This window comes from Schistocerca cancellata, chromosome 11 (genome assembly GCF_023864275.1).
Source record: "Schistocerca cancellata isolate TAMUIC-IGC-003103 chromosome 11, iqSchCanc2.1, whole genome shotgun sequence".
NCBI lineage: Eukaryota > Metazoa > Arthropoda > Insecta > Orthoptera > Acrididae > Schistocerca > Schistocerca cancellata.
Window position 1 is genome coordinate 80,519,320 of NC_064636.1, and position 27,647 is coordinate 80,546,966.

General features: G+C 38.8%; 1 protein-coding gene across 1 annotated transcript in view; it reads right to left on the reverse strand.

The window, feature by feature from the left end:
* Positions 1-27,647, reverse strand: part of LOC126108230 (zinc finger protein 664-like) — a 176,632-nt gene that overhangs the window by 116,371 nt on the left and 32,614 nt on the right. Inside the window, exon 2 of the mRNA XM_049913461.1 lies at positions 16,416-16,484. Within this exon, the coding sequence (XP_049769418.1) occupies positions 16,416-16,484 (69 nt within the window). The remainder of the gene's footprint in view (positions 1-16,415; positions 16,485-27,647) is intronic.

The following is a 27,647-nucleotide window of genomic DNA, read 5'->3' on the forward strand; positions in this document are numbered from 1 at the left end:
TGCAACATTCCATTCCTCTGGTAACTTCTCAGTATTCCAAATGTCAGTAGGATGTTTGTGTAAGTTCAGAATAATTTGTACATTTGCATATTTCCAAAGTTCTGCCGCTAGTTGGTTCTCACCTGCTGCTTTATAATTCCGAAGTGAGTTAATCGCTGCTTGTACTTCATTTGGCTGTAGTGGTATAACTTTTTCTACGTGCTTTTTGTTTCTTGGATAGGGGTCAAATTCCAAATGATGTTCAGGTTCCACATTATTTAGTAACTGTTTGAAATATTTAGCCAATATCATTGAATTGTCATAATTGTTATGTGCTACCTTTCTGTTTGTATCCTTCATCATAAGAGTAGGTGGAGTGTATTTCGACTGGTACTGTTTGAATGTCTGATAGTAATCTCTTGTCTTGTGGCGATTGAAAGCATCCTCGATAGATTTTAGCGAGTCCTCATGGAATTGCCTTTTGACCCTTCTAATTTCTTTGGGGGTTGATCGTCTAGCATTTATTAATTCCTCCCTGGAGCTTTCAGTTCTCTTTTGTTGGCCATTTAACCAGGTCTTATGTCTACGTTGAATCGCTACATCGCATTCCTCATTCTACCAAGCATGTTTTTCGCGTTTCCATACAGAAGCTACAAATATATATAGGGTGATTCTATGCTGTGCTACGATTGTAGGGTAGGTAACTTCCAGAGGTGGTAGTACAGATCAAAAAAAGAAAAAATCTCCACTAAACACAGGCTCTGAAACGCATACCTGAGAAGCTATCTTCAGTGGTGTGAAACATATCGCTGTTATTGGACAAGTGCTCATGGATTTTAAGGTATGCATTTTAGAGTTCATGTTTACTGGACATTTTTCCTTTTTTTTGGTCCATACTACCAAATCTGAAAGTTGCCTGCCCTACAATCTTAACAGCAACAATCCCAGTACATGTATTCCACTGTCAGAGGTATCAGAATGGTTTTTGCATGTAACTTTACACTCGTTTGTTTCCAGTACAGGGATCCTTACCTCAAATTGACACATTTATCCTTCTCCATCATCCTTGAAAGTTTGTAACGTTATCATGTAATCACCCTGTATATACATGCATTCACAGGTGCCAGCACCTTTTACTTTGATGCCCCGCATCATCATTGGATGACTTTTTGGACATGGGTTCTTGTTCAAAATATTATGCACTTTTTTCCCTCTGCAAATCCTAGAAATTTGTAAAGGGAATTTCCAAACATCCTGTATGTAGGTACTGTCAGCAAATTGTGTTGTGAATAGAGTTAGTAGTAAAGAACTAACAGATTAATACTGGTGCATTAATACTATACTGCATGATGCTACAGTTTTCCTGCACAGATGTAATAAGTGATGAACTTTCTTCCTTCCATTGTTTTTTTAGGGGCATGTCAGCAAGCAAAAAGATTCCAAAATGTTTGAAATTATATGTATGCTTGAAATTATACACAAAGTTTTTTTAAGTCGCTAAGGACTCTCATTTTCAAATACTGGGTGAATATACTCTAAGTAATTTGTGCACCACGAGTTACACTGCCTTAAGACATAATGCTGTTTCTACCTGTAATACTTCACTTTTGTGTTAAACCTTTAATGTAAGATTATATCTCTTAATGAGTGAATTATGACAGCATTTTAAATTTTTAAATTCAGTGAGTACTCATATAAAATGCTGAAAACAAAATTTTTGTTGCCCCTTGTAGCAGTTAGGTAGGTGGCCTGCAACTGGGATCATACACTACGAGCTGTGTTAGCCGTTATATAGGAGAGCATTTGAAAAATTGATTGATTCAATGTGCCTACACTGCTGTGAACTTATAATGTTCAACCTTGGATAATTTCAATCAGTTTAAGTGAAGCACAAAATTATGCTTGTTCATTGTATGGCATGGATTGTCAAAGTACTTTTTCTAATTATAGAAATATGTCTGATTTTATCTAGTAAGCTACAAGCTGCTGAAAGTTCTCAATTTAAAGACTTCATTGTTTATTTAAAAAACATGATAATGAGGCCTTCTTTAATCCTGCTGTAGAAAAATACAGTTTAATTAATTAATCTTTAAACAGACACTCGAGAATGTTGATTATGTCATTAAGAAAGACAATATTAGTGTAAAGTGTGAAATAAGCCTATTTAAATAATTTTCAAATTACTTGTATAAGTATAGTATTTTATGCCTCCTCAACAACCGTTGTTCTATGTAACGAAATCATAAGCAATCAATCATATAAAAGAATTTAATATTGTGATAGGTGTAACATTCTGAAGAAGGGCACTAAGTGCCCAAAACTGGTAAAGAAGTTAAATTTCTCTTATGCACCTGGTTGCTTATTATTTCATTACATTGAATAAGTATGTTCAAACTTGTAATTAATACTAAAACTGACTTGTTGCATCTGCAAACAAGCTATAATAATTCAAAAGTGTGGTTATGAGATGCCACAGACTTCAATATAAACTACTGATCTATAGACCGATAAAAATTACGTGATAGTTGACACTTCATGTGTTGTAGGTAGTTTCCTCCAATCAGATTGCTAAATATCATGCGTGTACCATTCGTCGTAGCCAAACTGGTACAAGTTCACTTCCAATTCCTTGTCCGGTTTTCTTTCTTGATGGGTTTGGATACTGAATCCTGGGTCTCGCCCTTTTATTTCTAATCTTATTTCATCACACATGATGATCACTCACACACACACACACACACACACACACACACACACAACACTCTGAGCGATGTACCACAGTGATCAGCAAATTGGACTCGGGATTCGAATTTGGGAGGACGACTGTTCAAACCCACGTCCAGCAGTCCAGATTTAGTTTTTTCGTGAGTTCCCAAAATCGCTCCAAGCAAATGCCGAGAGATTTCCTTTGAAAGGGGAAGGCCGATTTCCTTCTCTTTCCTTCCCTCATACGAGATTGTACTCCATCTCTAATGACCTCATTGTCAATGGGACGTTCAAACACTAATCTCATCCTCTTGCTCCGTGCACAGTCACTACTTAAATTAGCTGGAGATAACTGCTTCAGCCGAACAGTCAAAGCTAGGCAGACTTTAAATTCCTAATTGTGGCCGGTTGCATTAGACGCAAATTTCTTTGTGAAGATTAACGCCATCTTCTTCATCAGGAGACAAAAAAAGATGGTGCTAATATACAAAAACTCAAGTTTTAACTCTGATTTAACGCAGTCTAAACACCACAAACAATTTACATAATGATACCATCACCAAAAAACTTTGATGTTGACATGGCTTAGTGTTGCAGCGCAACACAATTAATAACAAAATCTAAAGGGCACACCACATGTCTTTATTATTGCTTACGTACAGGTAGTATGCAGAACCTTTTATTCTACTAAGTGTGCGTATATATTAATCATACAGGGATGAATTAGGAATTACGGGAAAGGATTTTTTTAACCAACTTCTGACACTGCAAACTAATTTTGCCCTAGAACTTACTATTTGTGGAAAATTTTAATACAAAAAAGACTTAACTACCACAGGCAAAAGGGCATCACACCTATATTTTTAGGAGCTAGTTTATTAACCACAAATAAGAGACTCCATTTTCATATTACCTTATTACACCATTTTATTTGTTCCATAAAATTTCAGGTATGGATCCGCATAAATTTCACTTTTTCTTCTTCTAATATTTCGGCTGTATACCGTTGAGCCATCTTCAGAGTGAGCTGAGACTTCAGCCTGCTACCCCAGCTCACTCTGAAGATGACTTGATGATATACAGCCAAAATATTAGAAGAAGACGAGAAACTTATACGGCTGCATGCCCAAAATTTTATGGAACAACCATTGTGCTGCAAAAATATGAAGACGCACACCATTTTATCTGTTTTAAGTATGTGTTAACTGAACAATTTGGTCAGTGTACTCGAGAGCCGGCAAATGTGATGAACTGTGATCATTCCATCTTTGTGTGGCATCTGCATGCAATGGGGATGGTTCAAAAAATCGGGTGTATAGGTACTGCATGTTCTAAGCCAAAACGACATAGATGGCCATATGTGTATTTCCGTTTGATCGTCATCTACTGGCTCGTGAACAACATGAACAACAACAACCGTTCCTATACTGTATCATTACTGGTGGTGACAAATTGTGTCTTTATGCTTAAACGAGGAAAAGAAAAGAATGGATGAGCCGAAACAAAGCAGCAGCTCCCCTTAAAGAGACATGCATGCATCCACAAAAGATAATGTTAAGCATCAGGTGGAACACCGACGGTGAGGTATACTATGAAATGCTTCCCCGAAGTGTAACCACCACTGCTTACATTTACTGTCAACAAATGAGACCTCTTGCAGATGCAGTCCAAGGACAACGACCAGGAAGACTGCCTGAAGTGATGCTACTCCACAATAACAACTGCCCGCATTCTGCTAGACTGACAATAAACGCTATACAGGAGTCAGGTTGGGAAGTCATTCTACACCCACCTGACTCACCTGATCTCGCACCCTCAGATTTTCACCTTTTGTGCTCTTTATCTAACAAACTTCAACGAACTTCCTTTCCAGATGAAAATGTGCACTGAATATGGGTTGACGAGTTCTTCATCTTAAGACCACATGATTTCTATAGTCACGGAATCGAACAGTTACCCCAGCACTGGCCAATGACTGACTGTTGTAAACAGTAAAGGAGAATATATTACTCATGACTAAAGTCTCTGTTTTCTGTATCTGTTGTGTTTATTAAACTTATGGAAAAATGCTACTAACTTATGCACAAATCCAATAAATAGGTAGACAAAACAAACATTACATTTACAGTCCATGGTACTCTGAAGCAAACGATGTAGAAGTCAGTGGAAGATGCAAAAAACTTTATAGTCTCAGCTACCACAGCCATGATATTTTGTGCTGAGAAATAACACCACTTCAGCTGTAAAATCCTTTTATTCTTAAGCATTGCTGGTTTTGCAGCACTTACAGCTGCATCTTCTGGTACAAATCTGTATACAAGTGAAAAAATAAATCATGTAGAAAAATACATACCGTATTTATCCGATTATACGACGAGATTTTCCCCAAATTTGTCATTCGAAAAATACAGGGTCATCTTTTATTCTACATCTACATCTACATCCATACTCCGCAAGCCACCTAACGGTGTGTGGTGGAGGGTACCTTGAGTACCTCTATCGTTTCTCCCTTCTATTTCAGTCTCGTATTGTTCGTGGAAAGAAGGATTGTCAGTATGCTTCTGTGTGGGCTCTAATCTCTCTGATTTTATCCTCACGGTCTCTTCGCGAGATATACGTAGGAGGGAGTAATATACTGCTCGACTCTTCGGTGAAGGTATGTTCTCGAAACTTCAACAAAAGCCCGTATCGAGCTACTGAGCGTCTCTCCTGCAGAGTCTTCCACTGCAGTTTATCTATCATCTCCGTAACGCTTTCGCGATTACTAAATGATCCTGTAACGAAGCATGCTGCTCTCCGTTGGATCTTCTCTATCTCTTCTATCAACCCTATCTGGTACGGATCCCACACTGCTGAGCAGTATTCAAGCAGTGGGGTAACAAGCGTACTGTAACCTACTTCCTTTGTTTTCAGACTGCATTTCCTTAGGATTCTTCCAATGAGTCTCAGTCTGGCATCTGCTTAGATTAGTTAACTATTTGGACAAACATAACATTCTCATGACCTCACAACATGGTTTCAGAAAGGGTAAATCTACAGAATCAGCAATTGTCAGTCTAACAGAATACATTTTACAGTCCTTAGATGAGAAAAAGGTTGTCTCTGCAATGTTTCTGGATCTTTCAAAGGCATTTGACACCAATGACCATGAAATGCTGATACAAAAATTAAGCAACTATGGCATTCGGGGGCAACCAGGTGAATGGATAAAATCATACTTGTGCAACCGCAAGCAGTATGTATCATTAGGAAACTCGTACCAATCAGAAACCAAATCCATCAAATATGGAGTGCCGCAGGGTTCGGTAATGAGGCCATTGTTATTTAATGTATTTGTTAATGATATAGGTGTTGAGGAGGAAGAAAAGAAAATATTGTATGCTGATGACATGACAATACTAAATAGTGACCAAAATATGGAACAGCTTGAGAGAAGAGCATACATATCTGCAAACGTCACAGCTCAATGGCTGTTGGAAAATGAACTGGTTATAAATCTAAAAAAGACTATGTATGCAGTGTTTAAAAACAAGGAAAAGGCTGTAGACATGGATTTAGAGGTTGATGGAACAAGGCTGGAAGAAGTAGAATCTGATAGATTCTTAGGTATTCTTGTGGATAATGAACTGAAATGGAAAAAACATATTAATAATGTCTGTAAGAAACTGAGCTCTGTCATATTCTTAATGATGCAGCTATCACAGTATTCAGACAAGAACCTTCTGTGTACAGTGTATCATGGACTTTTCGAACCATACTTACAGTATGGAGTGACTGTGTGGGGAAACTCAAACAAACAAGAGACAAAACGAGTGTTCACATCACAAAAAAAAAGCAATTAGGACCATTTTAAGAAGAAAGACCTCTGAAACGTGCAGAAACTGTTTCAAGAATTTAGATATCTTAACTTTTTCATCATTGTATATATACAAAACAATAATGTACATCACAAAAGGTAGTGAGGACTGGATTACAAATGCTAGTGTACACACCCACAATACAAGAAAGAAGAATGAAGTACGGAGCATACCCCACCGACTGGCAGGGCTAGAAAAAGGACCCCAGTACTCTGGTTATCAGACCACTAAGAAGTCTGCCCAAAACCCTGCAAGATAGTGTACTTCACAATGACTTTCCAAAGAAACTTAAAGACTATCTCATTGAAAAAGAGTTTTACAGTGTTGCAGAATACTTATGCCATTAAATTTGTATATATTGTTACTCATTATCAGTGATGTCAAAATGTAAGCTAAAGGTGTAGAAAAATAAGTGATAAAGAATATTAATACTTTGACATGTCCTATATTACACGTACATTTACTGTACACAATGTAATCTTACAGGATCAAATAAAATTCAATTCAAATTCAATTCAATTCAACCAACGATCAACTTTATATGATCGTTCCATTTTAAATCACTCCTAATGCGTACTCCCAGATAATTTATGGAATTAACTGCTTCCAGTTGCTGACCTGCTATTTTGTAGCTAAATGATAAGGGATCTATCTTTCTATGTATTCGCAGCACATTACACTTGTCTACATTGAGATTCAATTGCCATTCCCTGAACCATGCGTCAATTCGCTGCAGATCCTCCTGCATTTCAGCTCAATTTTCCATTGTTACAACCTCTCGATACACCACAGCATCATCCGCAAAAAGCCTCAGTGAACTTCCGATGTTATCCACAAGGTCATTTATATATCTTGTGAATAGCAACGGTCCTATGACACTCCCCTGTGGCACACCTGAAATCACTCTTACTTCGGAAGACTTCTCTCCATTGAGAATGACATGCTGCGTTCTGTTATCTAGGAACTCTTCAATCCAATCACACAATTGGTATGATAGTCCATATGCTCTTACTTTGTTCATTAAACGACTGTGGGGAACTGTATAAAACGCCCTGCGGAAGTCAAGAAACACGGCATCTACCTGGGAACCCGTGTCTATGGCCCTCTGAGTCTCGTGGACGAATAGCGTGAGTTGGGTTTCACACGACCGTCTTTTTCGAAACCCATGCTGATTCCTACAGAGTTCTAGTCTCCAGAAAAGTCATTATACTCTAACATAATACGTGTTCCAAAATTCTACAACTGATCGACTACGGTACACCGCTGCAAGAAGGGGGGCAAGTTCCTTCGCGTACTCTGTGTAAAATCGAACTAGTATCCCATCAGGTCCAGCGGCCCTTCCTCTTTTGAGCGATTTTAATTGTTTCTCTATCCCTCTGTCATCTATTTCGATATCTACCATTTTGTCATCCGTGCGACAATCTAGAGAAGGAACTACAGTGCAGTCTTCCTCTGTGAAACAGCTTTGGAAAAAGACATTTAGTATTTCGGCCTTTAGTCTGTCATCCTCTGTTTCAGTACCATTTTGGTCACAGAGTGTCTGGACATTTTATTTTGATCCCCCTACCGCTTTGACGTAAGACCAAAATTTCTTAGGATTTTCTGCCAAATCAGTACATAGAACTTTACTTTCGAATTCAATGAACGCCTCTCACATAGCCCTCCTCACACTACAATTCGCTTCGTGTAATTTTTGTTTGTCTGCAAGGCTTTGGCTATGTTTATATTTGCTGTGAAGTTCCCTTTGCTTCCGCAACAGTTTTCTAGCTCGGTTGTTGTACCACGGTGGCTCTTTTCCATCTTTTACGATCTCGCTTGGCACATACTAATCTAACGCATATTGTACGATGGTTTTGAACTTTGTCCACTGATCCTCAACACTATCTGTACTTGAGACAAAACTTTTCTGTTGAGCCGTCAGGTACTCTGTAATCTGCTTTTTGTCACTTTTGCTAAACAGAAAAATCTTCCTACCTTTTTTAATATTTCTATTTACGGCTGAAATCATCGATGCAGTAACCACTTTACGATTACTGATTCCCTGTCCTGCGTTAACTGTTTCAAATAGTTCAGGTCTGTTTGTCACCAGAAGGTCTAATATGTTATTGCCACGAGTCGGTTCAATGTTTAACTGCTCAAGGTAGTTTTCAGATAATGCACTTAAAAAAATTTCACTGGATTCTTTATCCCTGCCACCTGTTATGAACGTTTGACTCTCCCAGTCTATATCCGGCAAATTAAAATCTCCACCCAGAACTATAACATGGTGGGGAAATCTATTCACAGATTAAACTATTGCTGCTGAGGTTAACATTTTTACATTGTTTAATAGAGTATATTTATAGATGCAGACTTGGATATTGAGGTCACAGGTAGATATATGTATTGAAGAATCTGGAAGGGCAGGGCTGGGCAAACGATACTCGCCTTCGAAGAGGCTCACGATTTCCCAATACGCTGAAGCGCTCGATAGAGTATCGACACTGCTCAAACCATCATGTGACATTTGATTCGTGCAGTGCTAATGCAACTACTACACGAGAAACTATGAACTAGTCATAACAATGATCTACTGTTTTGCTTAAAATTTGACAATGTCCTGCAACACAGGGCGAAACAGCATAAAATTCTATCATCTTACAAACTCTTGTAGTATTTCAAAGGTTAGGAATAAAAGTTCTCACACCTGTATTGATACCTTGTACAAACACCAACTTGCTTTTTAAGTAAAAGTAACATTCAAAAGGGGAATTGTTGTTCTTCAAAAAACATTAGTTGGTTTTAAACCCTGATTAATATTTAACTTGAGACTGTAAAGATTTACTAAGTTGGTTGCAAATAAGAAACTCTGTGGCTGTTCACATATTAGAATACCAGGTGAAAATGTTGCCAGCTTTTAATCGGCTTTAGAACATGGTGGCATTCAGATGAAACAAGTTAATTGAGAATGAAATGGCTAACAAACAAAATCACTCAAATTAAACTGACTGTAATTGTTATGAGAATAAATTACAGCAGCGAGAATCGTCATGAAGGTAGTACCAACAGAGGTCAGTAGATTGAGGGCGAACAAAAGTTCGAGAATTGTGCTTGTGACTGCGATCTTTTATTTATGTATTAGTTGCTGTTGTTACATATGACTTGTTACATATGACTTGCACTGGAGAAGATATTGTGGTCCATGTTTCACAGCTGCTGAAGCACAGTAACATGGAAGGGTTGGAGGGGTAACAGTGACATCAGCTTGGCTGAGAACTAGAAGAGTGTGGGGAGGGAAGTAGCGAGCGGGCAGCAAATTACGTCATATTACCAACTGTGGCAATCTATACCGCATACTTTGGCTTTTAGGAACATCTACCACATTTAAACTGCAGTTTGTCTGAACCCATTCATAGTCGGAATTGAAGTGACTTTAAAATTTGACAAATACTCAAAAATAGCGGTCATTTCTGCTGGAGATGATAAAAGTCTAGTTGGGAGGCAGGGGCGCACGTAGGTGCTTTGTGTTGCAATGCTAGAACACTCACTGTGAACTACGACAAGAATGACAGAGGGTGTGTCCACTGCTAGTTCTACACAGCCAATGAGAGAGCAGTGGGCAGATGATACGTTTGGAATAAACAGCCAAATATTTGTGACAATGAAGATATAAATTTCTCAGATGTTCCATTAGCATGATGATGATGATGATGATGATGATGATGATGATGATGATTACAAAAGCTTAACACAAAAGACAACAGGGTTAGTAAAGGAAAAATGTAGAAAAGGAAATGGTCCACAAATTAATGTAAACCATTTCTTTCTGTTTTATCAAAATGCAGACAACCAAAAAATGGCATAAATTTGGTGTAGGCATAATGTTAACATTTTAGGCAGATACTTTAAGTCAGTAAAATAGTATAGAATTTTTATAAGTCAGAACATGTTAAAAGTAAATTTTTCTTAGGAAACCTCTTGTAAAAAGGGGGATTGTCTTATAATCGGAATCACCTTATACTCGGCTAAATACAGTAAGCCTGAGAGAAAGATATAGGTTTTAATGGGAACGCTTGCACTGCAGTCCATTTTCCTTGACATGCTATTATTATGGCAGTGGACTGCCACCTAGATATCATGTGACGGTGATTTTCCACCTCTACACCTTGATATTCAGTGATTGCCTCTTACAGTTCCTCCCTATCCACTGTTCTTTGGTTTTTATCCTTATCTATACGTTTTATGAGAGAATTCTCCACTGTATCTTATTACTGTTAAAATATTCATCTTTTGCAGATAACACCGTTCGACATGGGTTCTATTTCTGATATTAAAGTATGTGCTTCTAGACCATTTTACCATGGGAAATTCAAATATGTAAACAAAATATCTTTGTCATGGATACTTTTTATGTAATATGTATATATATGTATATTCACAATTCGTGGCAAACACAGAGACGTTACAGAGAAATACGGGTATGTTGCCGCATCCAGTAATGGTAGAACGTGATAAGTTCTTGAGCAACAGCAGGTGGGAAGAATCAGACATCATTAGGTTATCCCCCGCCACACCTATGTCATTAAGACCACCTGAAACATCTCATTAACTCGAACGGCGACAGCCGGTCGCTGCCTCGGCAGTAAAGCTTCACACCTCCTAGGGGCAGTGCATCGAGTTTACAACAGTGGTGTTAGCCGCAATTTGTGTCAGTCTTAACAAGTGGGTGTTTTGGCTGACAAGTAACTGTCTGTCATATTTCCGAGCACGGTTGACTCTTTTAGTTCCTGTGTGTAAACTAATTGAGCCTGGTGCTGAAGGTAAAACGACTGCTTGTTTTTACACATCAGCGTTCCTCTAGTTCCCTACTATTAAATTAATACAGGTGTATTACCAAAGTGGTATTTTTAAATTTGCAGAAATGCCACGTCGTCGTGGAAGTCGATATAAGCCGGACAACTTCTGCTACATCTGTGGGAAGTTCACTTTTGCCAGAAATAGGAAGAAAATTTCTTCAGTCATAAAGAAAGCATACAAACATTACTTTGGAGTAGAGGTAGGAGACCAAGATAAAGAATGGGCACCACATTTCTGTTGTGCTACTAGTTACTGCAAACTAAATCAGTGGTGGAAAGGTAAAGAGAATGTGACGTTGTTTGCTGTTCCCATGGTGTAGAGGGAGCCTAAGGACCCTGTTACTGGTTGTTATTTCTGTCTAACAAAAATTCAGGGTTTTAGAAACAAAAAGTCGAAGAGGCACATTGTTTACTCAGATCTGCCTTCAGCGAGAATGCCAGTGCAGCATTCCGACATCCTTCCAGTACCTTCAAGAGCTCGAGGTCAAATTCCGAGTGACAGTGAAATAAGTAGTACTGAAGAAATCACAGATGATGATTCTTTATATCACTGCACAAGTGAGTCATCGCTTCATTTGTTAACACAGGCAGATTTAAATGATTTAGTACGTGATCTAGGACTAAGTAAACAAAAGGTGCAGCTGCTTGGTTCAAGATTACAGGAGTATAATCTACTGCACCAAAGTACTAAAATCAGTTTGTTCAGGCACAGAGAACATGCCTTTATCTCTTATTTTTCAACTTGCGAAGCACTGACATTTTGCAATGACGTAGCTGGCCTGATGAAAGTGCTGAACTTCACTTATATTTCACAGGAGTGGAGACTTTTCAGAGATGCATCGAAAACAAGTCTGAAGGGTGTTTTGCTCCACAAAGGAAATAAAATACCCTCTGTTCCAGTAGCTTACGCTAGTTTGACAAAAGAGAATTACGAATTCGTACAAAGGATGCTAAATTCATTAAAATACAAGGAACACAAATGGAAAATATGTGCAGATTTCAAGGTAATTGCTATGGTACTGGGAATGCAACAAGGCTACACCAAGTATGCCTGTTTTCTTTGCAAGAGGGATAGTCAAGACCAAAATTCTCACTACGTGAAAAAAAATGGCCTAGGCGAAGATGGAAAGTTGGCAAAAAGAATGTACAACGTGACAGTGTGGTAGCTCCTGAATATATACTACTTCCACCACTTCACATCAAACTTGGCCTGATGAAACAATTCGTGAGGGCCATGGATCCAACAGGCTGTGGGTTTGCATATCTAGCTAACAAATTCCCCTGCCTTTCAGCTGCAAAAATAAAAGAAGGTGTATTTGTGGGCCCACAAATCAGGGAGCTGCAGAAAGATACAAATTTTGAAGCATGTTTAACTGATAAAGAAAAAACCGCATGGGACTGTTTCGAGATGGTGTCGGAAAACTTCCTCGGAAGAAGAAGAGCTACTAACTACAAAGCAAAGGTGAAGGATATGATCTAAGCATATGAGGATTTGGGGTGCAATATGTCTTTGAAGGTACATATGATGGACTCTCATCTGGACCACTTCACAGAGAGATGTAGTGATGTATCGGATGAACATGGGGAAAGATTCCATAAAGACATTTCTACCATAGAAAGGCGCTATGAAGGGAAGTGGGTACCTTCTATGTTAGCAGATTATTGCTGGAATATCATTCGAGAGAAGAAAGATTCACAATACAAGAGAAAAAGTGATGTGCATTACAAGGCAGTGGCTCATTGTTTGTCAGTTTTCTGTAATTTCTCATGTCAAATAAATGCTTCAAAGTGTATACACAAAGGTTACTGTGTTATATGCTGGATCCCACTCTCCATTAATGTGATGAACTTATAACATCATAAAGATGTGCATTTGTTTGTCAAATTTCACCGCACGTTTGCTGCACTATATCAGAAACTGAAAAGAGAAATAAAATTGTGATTACTCATAAACTATCCCTGACAGAAAAAAACCAAAAACAGTTTTCAATTCAGCACTCAAAATACAACTAGGATCACAATATTTTTTATCAGAAATAGAAAAAAAGGTTTTTTTTTGTAGAACAGTGTAATCTATTGCACAGGACTGACTTTGAATGGTGGGTCTTCCTGTAACATGTTATGTAGGTCATGACTTGACTCCAGTAGTACATTTCTCATTACGTCCAAATCTTAGGTTTGGGATTATGTATTTTTATACATGACTGATTTCTCCACTTGTACTCAGATTGAAAATGCAGCTGTGAGTGCTGTGAAACCAGTAGTGCCTAAGAATAAAAGAATTTTACAACTGAAGCAGTTTTATTTCTCAGTGGAGGATGTTGCTAAGAATAAATTAATAACATGAGCACGCAACCTATGGTTCACGATTATTTTTCTTCTGTGTGCACCTGCATGCTTACCGTATTTACTCGAATCTAAGCCACACCTGAAAAATGAGACTTGAAATCGAGGAAAAAAATTTTTCCCGAATCTAAGCCGGACCTGAAATTTGAGATTCGAAATTCAGGGGGAGAGAAACGTTTTAGACCGCACCTCCAAATCGAAACAAAGTTGGTCCACTTTAACATGAGACACAATTTAGGTCAAATGGATGAAGATACAGCTACAGTAGTTTGGTTCGAGTCGTAAGCTTGGCAGTTAAGCTTTACCAGGTAGCCATTGCTATGTGTCAGGCGCTCCGTTCTTAATTGTACGGGTACCCTTCCTTTTACACGTGCTTCGTCTGGTTTGAATCGATTGCTTACTTTGCTTTGATGTGATAAGTGCCGTTCTCTTTGTTATAGGTGTTTATGTCACTCTAAGCTGAAACTGAATTATTTTAATGTGTCACGCATTGTTTGTCGCATTCTGATAATGAGTGTTTATGACCTTGCGGCATGGCTTGCTTTTGTGCGCGCTACCGCCGCTTACAATAAAAAAAGAGAGGAATTGTCTCATAAGCAAAACAATGGCAAGAGACTGCTATTTGTTGTTACTTACACTGCTGCTTTCTTTGATAATTGTCAACAAGAACCAAATAATAGACTGCGTATGATAGAAGATGTTCTGAACGAGAGTTTAGCAAAAATTTTTCTCCGTTTGAAAATCGTTGCAGGCGCCTCTTTAGTACATTACATTCTGCACAGAAATTAGAGTCATCTTAGATTTAAAAATCTAGTCAGTTGCCGTGATTCATTTCTGACTGTATCACTATTCAGCATAAGAATAATACGAATATAAATATGACACGGTTTGTATATTCTTCCGCATTTGCTGTTGTATCACTCTAGTTTCGTAGTTTATTAGGCAGACAGGATTTAAATGAGAGAGCAGCAAACACGAAAGAATACATGGCATAATGTTTACATTCTTCTACCTTTTCTTTTAATTTATTTACTGACGCAGAGGTTTTTGCGCCAATATTTATCTTTGTGCCTGTAAAGCATGCCTGTGTAGCGCTACATATATTCGACGGCAGAAGTTAGTTGCGGCGGCACCTACCAACATTTTTCAGAACTTCCTCTTACTTTGCACTCGATTCTAAGCCGACGGCGGTTTTTTGGATTACAAAAACCGGGAAAAAAGTGCGGCTTAGATTCGAGTAAATACAGTATTCAAAATGAAAAGTACACTCATGATCAGAAAAAACAGAGCACCTAAAAAGACTAGATGCCATTGACGTGTATAATTCAGGAATGGCATTCTGTGGCATCCGTGCTGCATTCACCCGGTTCTAAAGTTCACCTGTGGTGGTCGGCATTGGGTCACAGCGTTACATCCATCGTTCCACCATATCCCAAACATTTTCGATTGGCGAGAAGTCTAGGGATCTGGTGGGCCAGGACAAAAGGCTGACGCCTCGAGACACCAAGAAGGCACTTGTTCATGCAGTAACATGTGGTCATGCATTGTCTTGCTGAGAAATGGTGTCTGGGCTGTTGTGCAGAAAGGGTACAGCTACGGGCCACGGGATGTCATTCACGTAGGTCACACTGGTCACGGTGCCCTGGACATGCACCAACTGTGATTTGTGGTTGTACCCAACAGCACCCCACACCATAAGGCCTCGAGCTGGCGCTGTATGTCTTGTGTGAATGCAGTCACTGTGATGCCTCTTCCCCTGTCTGTGGCAAACCAAAATGTAGCCATCACTTTCAAACAAACAGAACCTGTATCATCCGGAAACATTATCTGGTGCCATTCCTGTCCCCAGTGACATCCTTCCATACACCATTGCCACCTAGCACGTTTCTGCATATTCGTCAAAGGTAGGGGGAGAAGTGGACAACACACACATAACTCGTGCCGTAATAAACAGTGAACGGCTGTCACCTGTGACAATGTACGATGTTCCACTGTTGGGCCAGAGCCGAGGAGGACACAGATCTGTCCTGAAATTCCATTCAGATGAGGTGTTGATCATCTCTACGGGACGGTCTGGGTGGTGCAACCTGACCCATTTCGTTGTGTTCTACGGCCTTCCGAGAACCATTCTGCACGCACCCATCGCATGCTAAAACACTTCGTTCCACATATCAAACAATTTTCCGGATGAATGCATCACATTCTCTCATGCCAATAATGTGCCCTCTTTCAAACTTATTCAGTTGACAGTACGGTTCGCGCATATGTCTGCGAGTTATCCTGCACGTCTGGTTGAGTCAAACTGATCCATTACCCTCGGTTTATAGCGACAACGAGAGTCGCAGGCACATTTTACCGGTAGGTGGTGTTGCGCCAGGATATCAATATTGACCTCGATCCTGCAGGCCGACACGATTCAAATGCTAATCATTTCTGCAGAACATACTAATGCACATGTCCTGTCAATATGAATATCCTATCGCTAGTTGTTCAAGGTGTTCTGTTTTCCCTGAACATAAGAGTATTAATTTTACAATGCTGTTGTTGTCCATTATCTGAAATTTAACTGAAATGTAAACAGATCTTAAGCTTGCAAAGCGGCATTTGAAGTGTGCGCCTCAAATTCACACACAGACCAAGACACAATATTGAAAGCAAGAAAAACAAGAAACTATTTTCCATCACAACTCACAATGTACTCCTGCTTAATGAAGATGTCACTTGGTATTTGGCAATGAGATCCATTTCCTTGACTGAACACCTATAAAAAAATAAAAATAAAAATTCAATTAATTCAAGTGAAATGTATAAAGAAACAAAAATTATAAAATCAGTTATGTCCAGTAATGGATACAATCATGCTATAAACACATGACATAATAACAAGTTTCTACAAGAACAAAAACAAAATAAAACTACAACAACACCCAAACTAATATGCAACAATACCAAATGTCAGGTGCATACAAATTCATTTGCAGCTCATGTCCAAGCTTCTATAATGGGCAAAATGGTAGAAGCTTCACAACTACATTGAAAGAGCAGATGAATACATCCATTTTAACAACCTGAACAAATCCAGCTTTGCCACACACCTTACCCTCTTCAAACAACATAAGACTCGACCTCCTTGAAGAAATTGTGATCTTTATCAGTACACATATAGCACCAAACCATCTTCTCAATTACCAGAATGAACCGAAAAACAAATTTTTCTGTTTCCTAGACCTCATAGCTTGGAACGGGCAAACAATCGGCCCCACTCAGTCCCACTCCTGGCATTTGAGCTGCATTTGTATCTACGAGGGTCACTCCAAAAGAAATGCACACTATTTTTTTTAATCCATCTTTTATTCTTCATGTTTGAAAGTTTTACAGTGTGTAGATGCATCCTTTAGGAACAATATTTTCATTTCTCCACACAATTTCCAACCCTCTCAACTGCCTTACGCCATCTTGGAATCATCACTTGTATACCCGCACGGTAAAATTCTGGACCAACCTGTTGGAGCCACTGTTTGGCAGTGTGCACTATGGAGTCATCATCTTCAAACCTTGTTCCACAAAGACAGTCAATTTCCCAAAGAGATTATTGTCACATGGAGCCAGGTCAGGACTGTAAGGGGGGTGTTTCAGTGTTGTCCATCCGAGTTTTGTGATCGCTTCCACAGTTTTTTGACTGACATGTGGCCGCCCATTGTCGTGCAACAGAAAACATCCTGCTTTTGCCGATGTGGTCGAACATGACTCAGTCGAGCTTGATGTTTCTTCAGTGTCATCACATATGCATCAGAATTTATGGGGGTTCCACTTGGCACGAATCAAAAAACACCGTAGCCATAACTTTTCCAGCAGAAGGTGTGGTTTTGAATTTTTTTTTCTTGGGTAAATTTGCATGATGCCACTCCATGGATTGCCTCTTCAACTCTGGTGAAAAATGATGGAGCCATGTTTCATCATCTGTCACAATTCTTCCACGACATTCATCTCCACCATTCTCGTACTGTTCCAAAATTTTGCTGCATACTGTTGTTCTTGTTTCTTTGTGAGCCACTGTCAACATCCTGGGAACCCACCTGGAACAAACCTTTTTTAACGCCAACACTTTCAGTATTCTGCAAACACTTCCTTCCCCTATCCCAACGCAGCGTGACAATTCGTTCACTGTGATGCATCTGTCAGCGGTCACCAATTCATTAATTCTCTGCACATTGTCTGGAGTGTGTGCAGTACGAGGCCTGCTGCTGCAAGGACAATCCTCAATATTGCCGTGCCCGCTTTCATCACGTAACCTGCTTGCCCATCGACTAACTGTACTGCGATCGACAGCAGCATCTCCGTACACCTTTTTCAACCTCTTGTGGATGTTTCCCACTGTCTCGTTTTCACAGCACAGAAATTCTATGAAAGCACGTTACTTCTGAAGAACGTCAAGTGCAGCAGCCATCTTGAAGACATGCTGTGATGGCGCCACTCACGGCAACAGGTTGAACTAAGTTTGAAAACAAGTGGGAAGGATGTATCTACACACTGTAAAACTTTCACATGCAGAATGAAAACTGAATTTTTAGAAAAATAGTGTGCATTTCTTTTGGAGCGATCCTCGTATATTACCAGCCAATAAGCTGCACATACTAAATAAGCTGCACATACTAAAAGGTATCAGATAGATTATATAATGGTAAGACAGAGATTTAGGAACCAGGTTTTAAATTGTAAGACATTTCCAGGGGCAGATGTGGACTCTGACCACAATCTATTGGTTATGACCTGTAGATTAAAACTGAAGAAACTGCAAAAAGGTGGGAATTTAAGGAGATGGGACCTGGATAAACTGAAAGAACCAGAGGTTGTACAGAGTTTCAAGGAGAGCGTAAGGGAACAATTAACAGGAATGGGGGAAAGAAATACAGTAGAAGAAGAATGGGTAGCTTTGAGGGATGAAGTAGTGAAGGCAGCAGAGGATCAAGTAGGTAAAAAGACGAGGGCTAGTAGAAATCCTTGGGTAACAGAAGAAATATTGAATTTAATTGATGAAAGGAGAAAATATAAAAATGCAGTAAATGAAGCAGGCAAAAAGGAATACAAACGTCTCAAAAATGAGATCGACAGGAAGTGCAGAATGGCTAAGCAGGGATGGCTAGAGGACAAATGTAAGGATGTAGAGGCTTATCTCACTAGGGGTAAGATAGATACTGCCTACAGGAAAATTAAAGAGACCTTTGGAGATAAGAGAACCACTTGTATGAACATCAAGAGCTCAGATGGAAACCCAGTTCTAAGCAAAGAAGGGAAAGCAGAAAGGTGGAAGGAGTATATAGAGGGTCTATACAAGGGCGATGCACTAGAGGACAATATTATGGAAATGGAAGAGGATGTAGATGAAGATGAAATGGGAGATACGATACTGCGTGAAGAGTTTGACAGAGCACTGAAATACCTGAGTCGAAACAAGGCCCCCGGAGTAGACAACATTCCAGTAGAACTACTGACGGCCTTGGGAGAGCCAGTCCTGACAAAACTCTACCATCTGGTGAGCAAGATGTATGAAACAGGCGAAATACCCTCAGACTACAAGAAGAATGTAATAATTCCAATCCCAAAGAAAGCAGGTGTTGACAGATGTGAAAATTACTGAACTATCAGTTTAATAAGCCACAGCTGCAAAATACTAACACGAATTCTTTACAGACGAATGGAAAAACTAGTAGAAGCCGATCTCGGGGAAGATCAGTTTGGATTCCGTAGAAATACTGGAACACGTGAGGCAATACTGACCTTACGACTTATCTTAGAAGAAAGATTAAGGAAAGGCAAACCTACGTTTCTAGCATTTGTAGACTTAGAGAAAGCTTTTGACAATGTTGACTGGAATACTCTCTTTCGAATTCTAAAGGTGGCAGGGGTAAAATACAGGGAGCGAAAGGCTATTTACAATTTGTACAGAAACCAGATGGCAGTTATAAGAGTCGAGGGACATGAAAGGGAAGCAGTGGTTGGGAAGGGAGTAAGACAGGGTTGTAGCCTCTCCCCGATGTTATTCAATCTGTATATTGAGCAAGCAGTAAAGGAAACAAAAGAAAAATTTGGAGTAGGTATTAAAATCCATGGAGAAGAAATAAAAACTTTGAGGTTCGCCGATGACATTGTAATTCTGTCAGAGACAGCAAAGGACTTGGAAGAGCAGTTGAACGGAATGGATGGTGTCTTGAAGGGAGGATATAAGATGAACATCAACAAAAGCAAAACGAGGATAATGGAATGTAGTCGAATTAAGTCGGGTGATGCTGAGGGTATTAGATTAGGAAATGAGACACTTAAAGTAGTAAAGGAGTTTTGCTATTTGGGGAGCAAAATAACTGATGATGGTCGAAGTAGAGAGGATATGTAGACTGGCAATGGCAAGGAAAGCGTTTCTGAAGAAGAGAAATTTGTTAACATCGAGTGTAGATTTAAGTGTCAGGAAGTCATTTCTGAAAGTATTTGTATGGAATGTAGCCATGTATGGAAGTGAAACATGGACGGTAAATAGTTTGGACAAGAAGAGAATAGAAGCTTTTGAAATGTGGTGCTACAGAAGAATGCTGAAGATTAGATGGGTAGATCACATAACTAATGAGGAAGTATTGAATAGGATTGGGGAGAAGAGAAGTTTGTGGCACAACGTGACCAGAAGAAGGGATCGATTGGTAGGACATGTTCTGAGGCATCAAGGGATCACCAGTTTAGTATTGGAAGGCAGCGTGGAGGGTAAAAATCGTAGGGGGAGACCAAGAGATTAATACACTAAGCAGATTCAGAAGGATGTAGGTTGCAGTAGGTACTGGGAGATGAAGAAGCTTGCACAGGATAGAGTAGCATGGAGAGCTGCATCAAACCAGTCTCAGGACTGAAGACCACAACAACAACAACAACAACAAGCTGCACAAACACTACACGAATGAGACATTACCGTCCACATGTGGATGGGCTGGTGGTCACTTTTGTGGATTTCCATCAATGAAATTGAACAGGAATGGCTAGAGGGCAAATGCAAGGCTGCTGAAGCATGCATGACTAGAGCAATGAAAGATGTTGACTATAGGAAAATTAAAAAGTCCTTTGGAGAAAAGAGAAGCTGCTGTATAAATATCAAGAATTCAGATAGCAAGCCAGTGCAAAGCAAAGAAGGGAAAGCTGAAAAGTGGAAGGTCCTTATAAGAGGAACAAATGTGAGGATAATATTATAACAATAGTATGAAAAGGATAGTGCTATTCACCCTATAGAGGAGATGCTGAGTTAAAGATAGGCACAACAAAAAGGCTGTCAGCAAGTAACCTTACGACCAAAAAGTCCTTCATCAGAAACAGTCCACACACACACACACACACACACAAATGCACCTCTGGCCTCAGCACCCAGAGACTGTGGTCATGTGTGTGAGAGTTCTTCAGGGAAGACAAGTTTCAGTTCCCAACGGATGCAGGAATGTATGAGGCAATACTGACCTACAACTTGCCTTAGGACATAGGTTAAAGAAAGGCAAGCCTATGTTTACCGCTATTGTAAACTTCGTGAAAGCTTTTTACAATGCTGACTGGAATATGCATTTGAAATTGTGAAGGTAGCAGGGCTAAAATACAGGGAGCAAAAGGCTATTAACAACTTGTACAGAAACCAGACACTGCCATCTGTCAGACATGAAAGGGAAGCAGTGATTGAGGCGGGAGTGCGGCAGGGTTGATATTCAATCTATAGCCAACAATTTGGAAGAGCAGTTACACGGTGGACACAGTCCTAAAAAAAAAAAAGGTTATATGGTGAACATCAACAAAAGTAATGGAATATTGTTGTGGTATTCAGTAAAAAAGAATGGTTTGATGCAACTTCCCATGCTACTCTATCTTGTGCAAGTCTCTTCACCTCCGAGTAACTACTGCAATCTACATCCTTCTGAATCTGCTTACTGTATACATCTTTTGGTCGCCCTCTATGATTTGTACCCCCCACACTTCCCCCCCCCCCCCCCAGTATTAAATTGGTGTCTCATAATATGTCCCACCAACCCATCCCTTCTTCTAGTCAGACTGTGCCAAAATTTCTTTTCTCATCAGTTCTGTTCAGTACCTCCTCATTAGTTATGTGATCTACCCACCTAATCTTCAGCATTCTTCTGTAACATCACATTTCAAGAGTTTCTATTCTCATCTTGCCTAAACTGTTATTGTTAATACCTGACTACACTTCATACAAATACTTTCAGTGTTGCGTTTTCCAATCTCATTCCCCCAGCAACAACTGAATTAACTCAACTACTTTCAATTACCCTTGTTTTGCTTTTGTTGATGTTCATGTTATATCCACCTTTCAAGACATTGTCCATTCCATTCAACTGGTCTTCCAAGTCCTTTGCAGTCTTTGACAAAATTACAATGTCATCTGCAAACCTCAAACTTTTAATTTCTTCTCCCTGGATTTTAGTTCCTACTCCAAATTTTTCTTTGGTTTCCTTTACTGCCTTTTCAATGTACGAGGGCTGTTCAAAAAGTAAGGTGACTTTTTAAATTGCGCAGGCAACGTACATTCGATTATCGATTTTTTTTTTTGTTACGTTGGTACACATGTCCCAAACATATGTTCACAGTTTCAAGTGTATAGCATACTTTGTTTTTGACAGATAGAAAGGTTAGACGTGTTTTAGCGTGCTCGACAATTTTCAACAGTTATAAAAAATGGAGCAAAGAATTTGCATAAAATTTTGTGTGAAAAATGGAATCAAGCACTCTAAGACACTTGAAATGTTGACAGTGGCATATGGTGAGTCTGCTCTATGTAAAAACAATTTTTACAAGTGGTACAAGCTCTTCCAAGATGGCCGAGAAGATGCCAATTACGAACCTCACTCTGGATGCCACAGCACATCAACAACAGATGACAACGTCGAAGCTGTGAAGAAAACTGTTTTGAAAATCATCGAATTACCATAACAGAAGTTGCTGAGGATGTTGGCATATCAGTCGGTTCATGTCACGCAATTTTTTCAGACTTTTGGGCATTTGATGTGTGTCAGTGAAGTTTGTTCCAAAACTTCTCAATTTGATCACAAGAACCATTGCATGAGCATCGCTCAGGAGCTCTTGAATGGCACCAATGATGATCCTAATTTGCTCAAAAAGGTCATAACTTGTGACGAAACATGGGTTTATGGTTATGATGTTGAAACCAAAGCCCAATCATCCCAATGGAAGCATCCCAGAGAGCCAAGGGGAAAAAAATTCAAAGTTTTGTTCACTTACACCCCCCCCCCACCCCCACCCGCACCAATTGCCGTGACGTAGTGCATCATGAATTTTTGCCTCAAAGTTGTACGGTCAATATGGAGTATTACTTTGACGTTATGCGCCATTTGCGAGAAGCATACACAAAAAACGTCTGGAATTGTGGAAAAACAATTCATGGCTTTTCTATCACGACTATGCACCTGCTCATTCATTACTGCTTGTGAGACATTTTTTGGCCAAAAACAACACGATAATCATGCTTCAGCAACCATATTTACCAGATTTGGCCCACTACGACATTGCCCTGTTCCCAAAACCGAAGAGACCAATGAAAGGATGAAGATTTTCGACGACTGAGGAAATAAAAACTGCATCACTGCAAGTACTCAAGGCTGTACAAAAAAGTGCTTCGAGGATTGGAAGAAGCGTTGGCAGAAGGGTATTGTACCTGAGGGGGAATACTCTGAAGGGAACAACATCAATATTGATGAATAAATAAATATTTTTTCATAAAAATATGTCACCGTACTTTTTGAACACACCTTGTACATATTGTATAACATTGGGGATAGGCTACAACCCTGTGTCATTCTCTTCTGTACCGCTGCTTCCCTTTCATGCCCTTTGACTCTTGTAACTGCCATCTAGTTTCTGTACAAGTAGTAAATAGCATTTCACTCCTTGTATTTTGCCCCTGCTACCTTCAGAATTTCAAAGACTATCCAGTCAACATTGTCAAAAGCTTTTTTAAGCCCACAGATGCTATAAATGTAGGTTTCCTTCCCTTAATCTCTCTTCTGCGATAAGCCATAGGGTCAGTATTGCCTCATGTGTTCCCACATTTCTCCAGAATCCAAACTGATCTTCCCTGTGGTCCGTTTCTACCAGTTTTTCCATTCTTCTGTAAAGAATTCTTGTTAGTGTGGTGTCACCGCCAGACACCACACTTGCTAGGTGGTAGCTTTAAATCGGCCGCGGTCCATTAGTACATGTCGGACCCGCGTGTCGCCACTGTCAGTAATTGCAGACCTAGCGCCACCACATGGCAGGTCTAGAGAGGCGGACTAGCGCTCGCCCCAGTTGTACGACGACTTTGCTAGCGGCTACACTGACGAAGCCTTTCTCTCATTTGCCGAGAGACAGTTAGAATAGCCTTCAGCTAAGTCCATGGCTATGACCTAGCAAGGCGCCATTAACCATATCTGGAGAGAGTCTCACTTGTATCGTCAATAGCGATGTTCCACAAGGATGAATTAAAGTTAAGTAAACAGACGATACGTACTTTTCTTTAGTGCATTCATACGTATCCTGTTCCAGAACTCACGCCAGCCGGCGTGTGTGTACGCGTGCCTTTCTGTTACCCGTCACTGTGGACTGGCTGTCTTGTCAGTCCACTACAGTTAGTATTTTGCAAACATGATTTATTAAACTGACTGACTGGCAATCTTCACACCTGTCAGCAACTACTTTCTTTGGAACTGGGATTACTACATTCTTCTTGAAGTCTGAGGGTATTTCGCCTGTTTCATTCATCTTGCATACTAGGTGGAATAGTTTTGTCACGGCTGGCTCTCCCAAGCCAATTAGTAGTTCTGAAGGAATGTCTTCTATTCCCAGGACCTTGTTGCAACTTGGGTATTTCGGTGTTCTGTCAAATTCTTCTAGCATTATCATATTTCCCACCCAATAATAATAGTAATAATAATAATTTTTATGGTCATGGACATAGTCTGTTTATAAACATATGAACATTAATAAGAGTTTGGAAATAAAGATACATTATACATTACAACATTAGAAATTCTTGATGGAGTAGAAACATTTATCAATTAACAGTTGCCTTAATTTTGATTTAAATGTTTCCACTTAACAGTTTTATGTTATTTGGCAGTCTGTTACAAAAATGTCTTACCGCAGAAAATGGACTACGATTGTTGCTCTTTTATTACTAAATTTTTTGTGGTAATCCCCTCTTTTGTTGTATTACAATTATGGATTTCACTATTGATTATACTACGCTCCACACTTTCTTTTACAAACAGTATAGTTCTGAGAACAAACAATAAATACACAGTTAGTGTTGTAAGAGTCTTGGGAATTTAAAATCGAAGAAATATCCTCAGGAAACAGTGCCAGCAATATTCCCAAAATTCATAAATCCGTGGGAATTTATGATTAAGGAGCAATATAGCTCAAAAAATTGTTGATTAATAGGTAAAAGTGGTAATTATATGGTTAAATCAAACCAAAAATACTGCAATATATTTAAGATAAAATTATAATTAAATTCCTCGGAATTTATAATTATAAAAATGAAATCGCTCAAATTAATAGGTCAATGTGGTTACTGTCTGAACAAAAAACGACACAAACACTCTTATATGTTTAAAAAATATTGCAATTGAATAAAAACACCAGAAAAATAAGCAGAATGTAAAATGTTACTGTTGTTGTTAGAAATAACATTTTTTGGTTTTCAATGTTTTAAATATAAAAGAATTAGCCGTAGAACAGCCAAGCATTGAAATTTACGACTCTTACATTTCCTAGAACTGCCAATGTCAAAATAATTACATTTAGAAAAACTGAGTTTATATACTGACATGCCATCTAATGAATAACTAAAGTTACTAAAATACACAGGGAAGTTTGTCTATTTAATCTGTTAAGTTTTCTGTCAATGTTAGAGATATTTTAGGCTATAAAGTTTATTTTAAACTTGTGCGAATTTTGTAAACATTAGTAATTGAAAACAGCATTTCGGGGAAAAATTATGTGAATAAATCATGATTTATGTGAAAATACAAGTGATTTTATTGACATATTAACTAACAATTCTAAAAGTGAAAGTAATATGGATATTTTGGAAAATAAATTTATAAATCATAATTTATTGCAGGAAATGAGGAGTCTTTGAATTCTGAAAGTGAAACCCCTCTAGTCATTCGTTTAGAAAAATTAAAAAACACTACAGATGACGGCCAGTTGAGAATTACACCTCCAGAGAAATATTTTGTAAGTTTAGATTTCATTCAGAGAAATATGGGGTTTCGACTTGCCTAAAAATAGTAGGCCTAGCGAATATTTTAAACTATCTTTTTCGCCAGACTTACAGTAAATATGTTTTGCACGGAATTTGCAAAGAAATTAATTCTTGGAATGATAAATCTTGGATTAAAGCTTATGAATTTAATTAGTTAATGTAGTTTTAAGGTTCTTTAAATGTTAATAAGTGTTAAAACATTCAAAATTTAAAAATTTTCATAAATTCCCAATTTTTGAGAATCTTCCCGAGCCAAATAAATATTCCCGACAATATTCCCATTTTTATAAGTTCCCTCCCACAGGGAATATACCTGGTCTACACCATTACTGTTAGTATGTTATATTCAATCAACTGAAGTATTTTCTACAGGACTGACTTGGCTAATATTAGCTATTATCTTAATTGCTCTTTTCTGGGCTCTGAAAGCCGTATCCATGTATACTATTGGTCCCCCACCCAAAATCTTGATACCATATTGTAGGTGGGAGTGTACAATTCCAAACTAGATTTGTCTTAAGACAGGTGGTGTTATTATGCTAAAAAGGGATTTTAGCAGGTAGGTGTCATACGAGATTTTTTTTACACATGTAGCTGTTGTGCTCCTTCAATGTAAGATGTTTATCTACTACAATACCCAAAAATTTAAGTTTATCAATTGTTTCAACTGATAACTCTGGCTCAGTATCCACTTGTCTTGATTTATAATTTAGCAGAAACCCCATCAGAATTGTCTTGTCCTCAGTGTCAGTTTGTTTCTGATGAGATACTCTGTGACGAGGCTAATATTCTCTGTGTTGCTTTGCACTCCTAACTGTTTGTCGGGCTCCAGCTTACGAAGGAGGTATTGTCGGCATACTTTACTAGGTTTCAATTTCATGGAATTATTATATCACTGATGTACACAATGAGCAAAAAAGGCACAGTAATGCTTCCCTGGGGGAATCCACAGTTAAGAATTCTATATCATGATTTTACTTTTTGTATATGTCCTCCAGTTGTATGACTTAACACATAGTCTCCTGTCAGTAAGATAAATCTAATGGCATTCCTCTGACTCCATAAGGTTCTAATTTATGCAGAGGAATAGCATGATTTACAGAGTCAAACATCTCAGATAAGTCTAAAGAGGTGCCAATAACTTTGTTTCAATCATGTTTAGACTTTCCTGAAACCACGTTGAGAGATTTTTAAAAGATTGTACTTACAGAGAAATGATTCAAGTTGTTCAAGAAGTAGCCTTTCCAACAACTTACTAAGTATTGATGTCCGTCAAATAGGCCTATAACTTTGTATATCGATAGTCATTCCCTTTTCTGAACCGGTCTGATTTCAGTGACTTTTGACAAGTCAGGAAATGACCCCCGGCTGAAGGACCTCTTTACTAAATGTTGTAGTGGCTTTATTAATTCATTATTGCATTCCTTCAGAAATTTGGCTGAGTTGTCATCCCAGCCACTGGATGTATTTAAATTGGAAATGGTCTTCAGCATTTCCAATTGTGTAGCACACCTAAGGACGAATGAATTACTGACATTACTGGGATTTAGCACTTGTGGTGGATCAATCACATCCTCCCTACTCATCTTACTAAACTGGTCTATAAATCTCTCAAATACT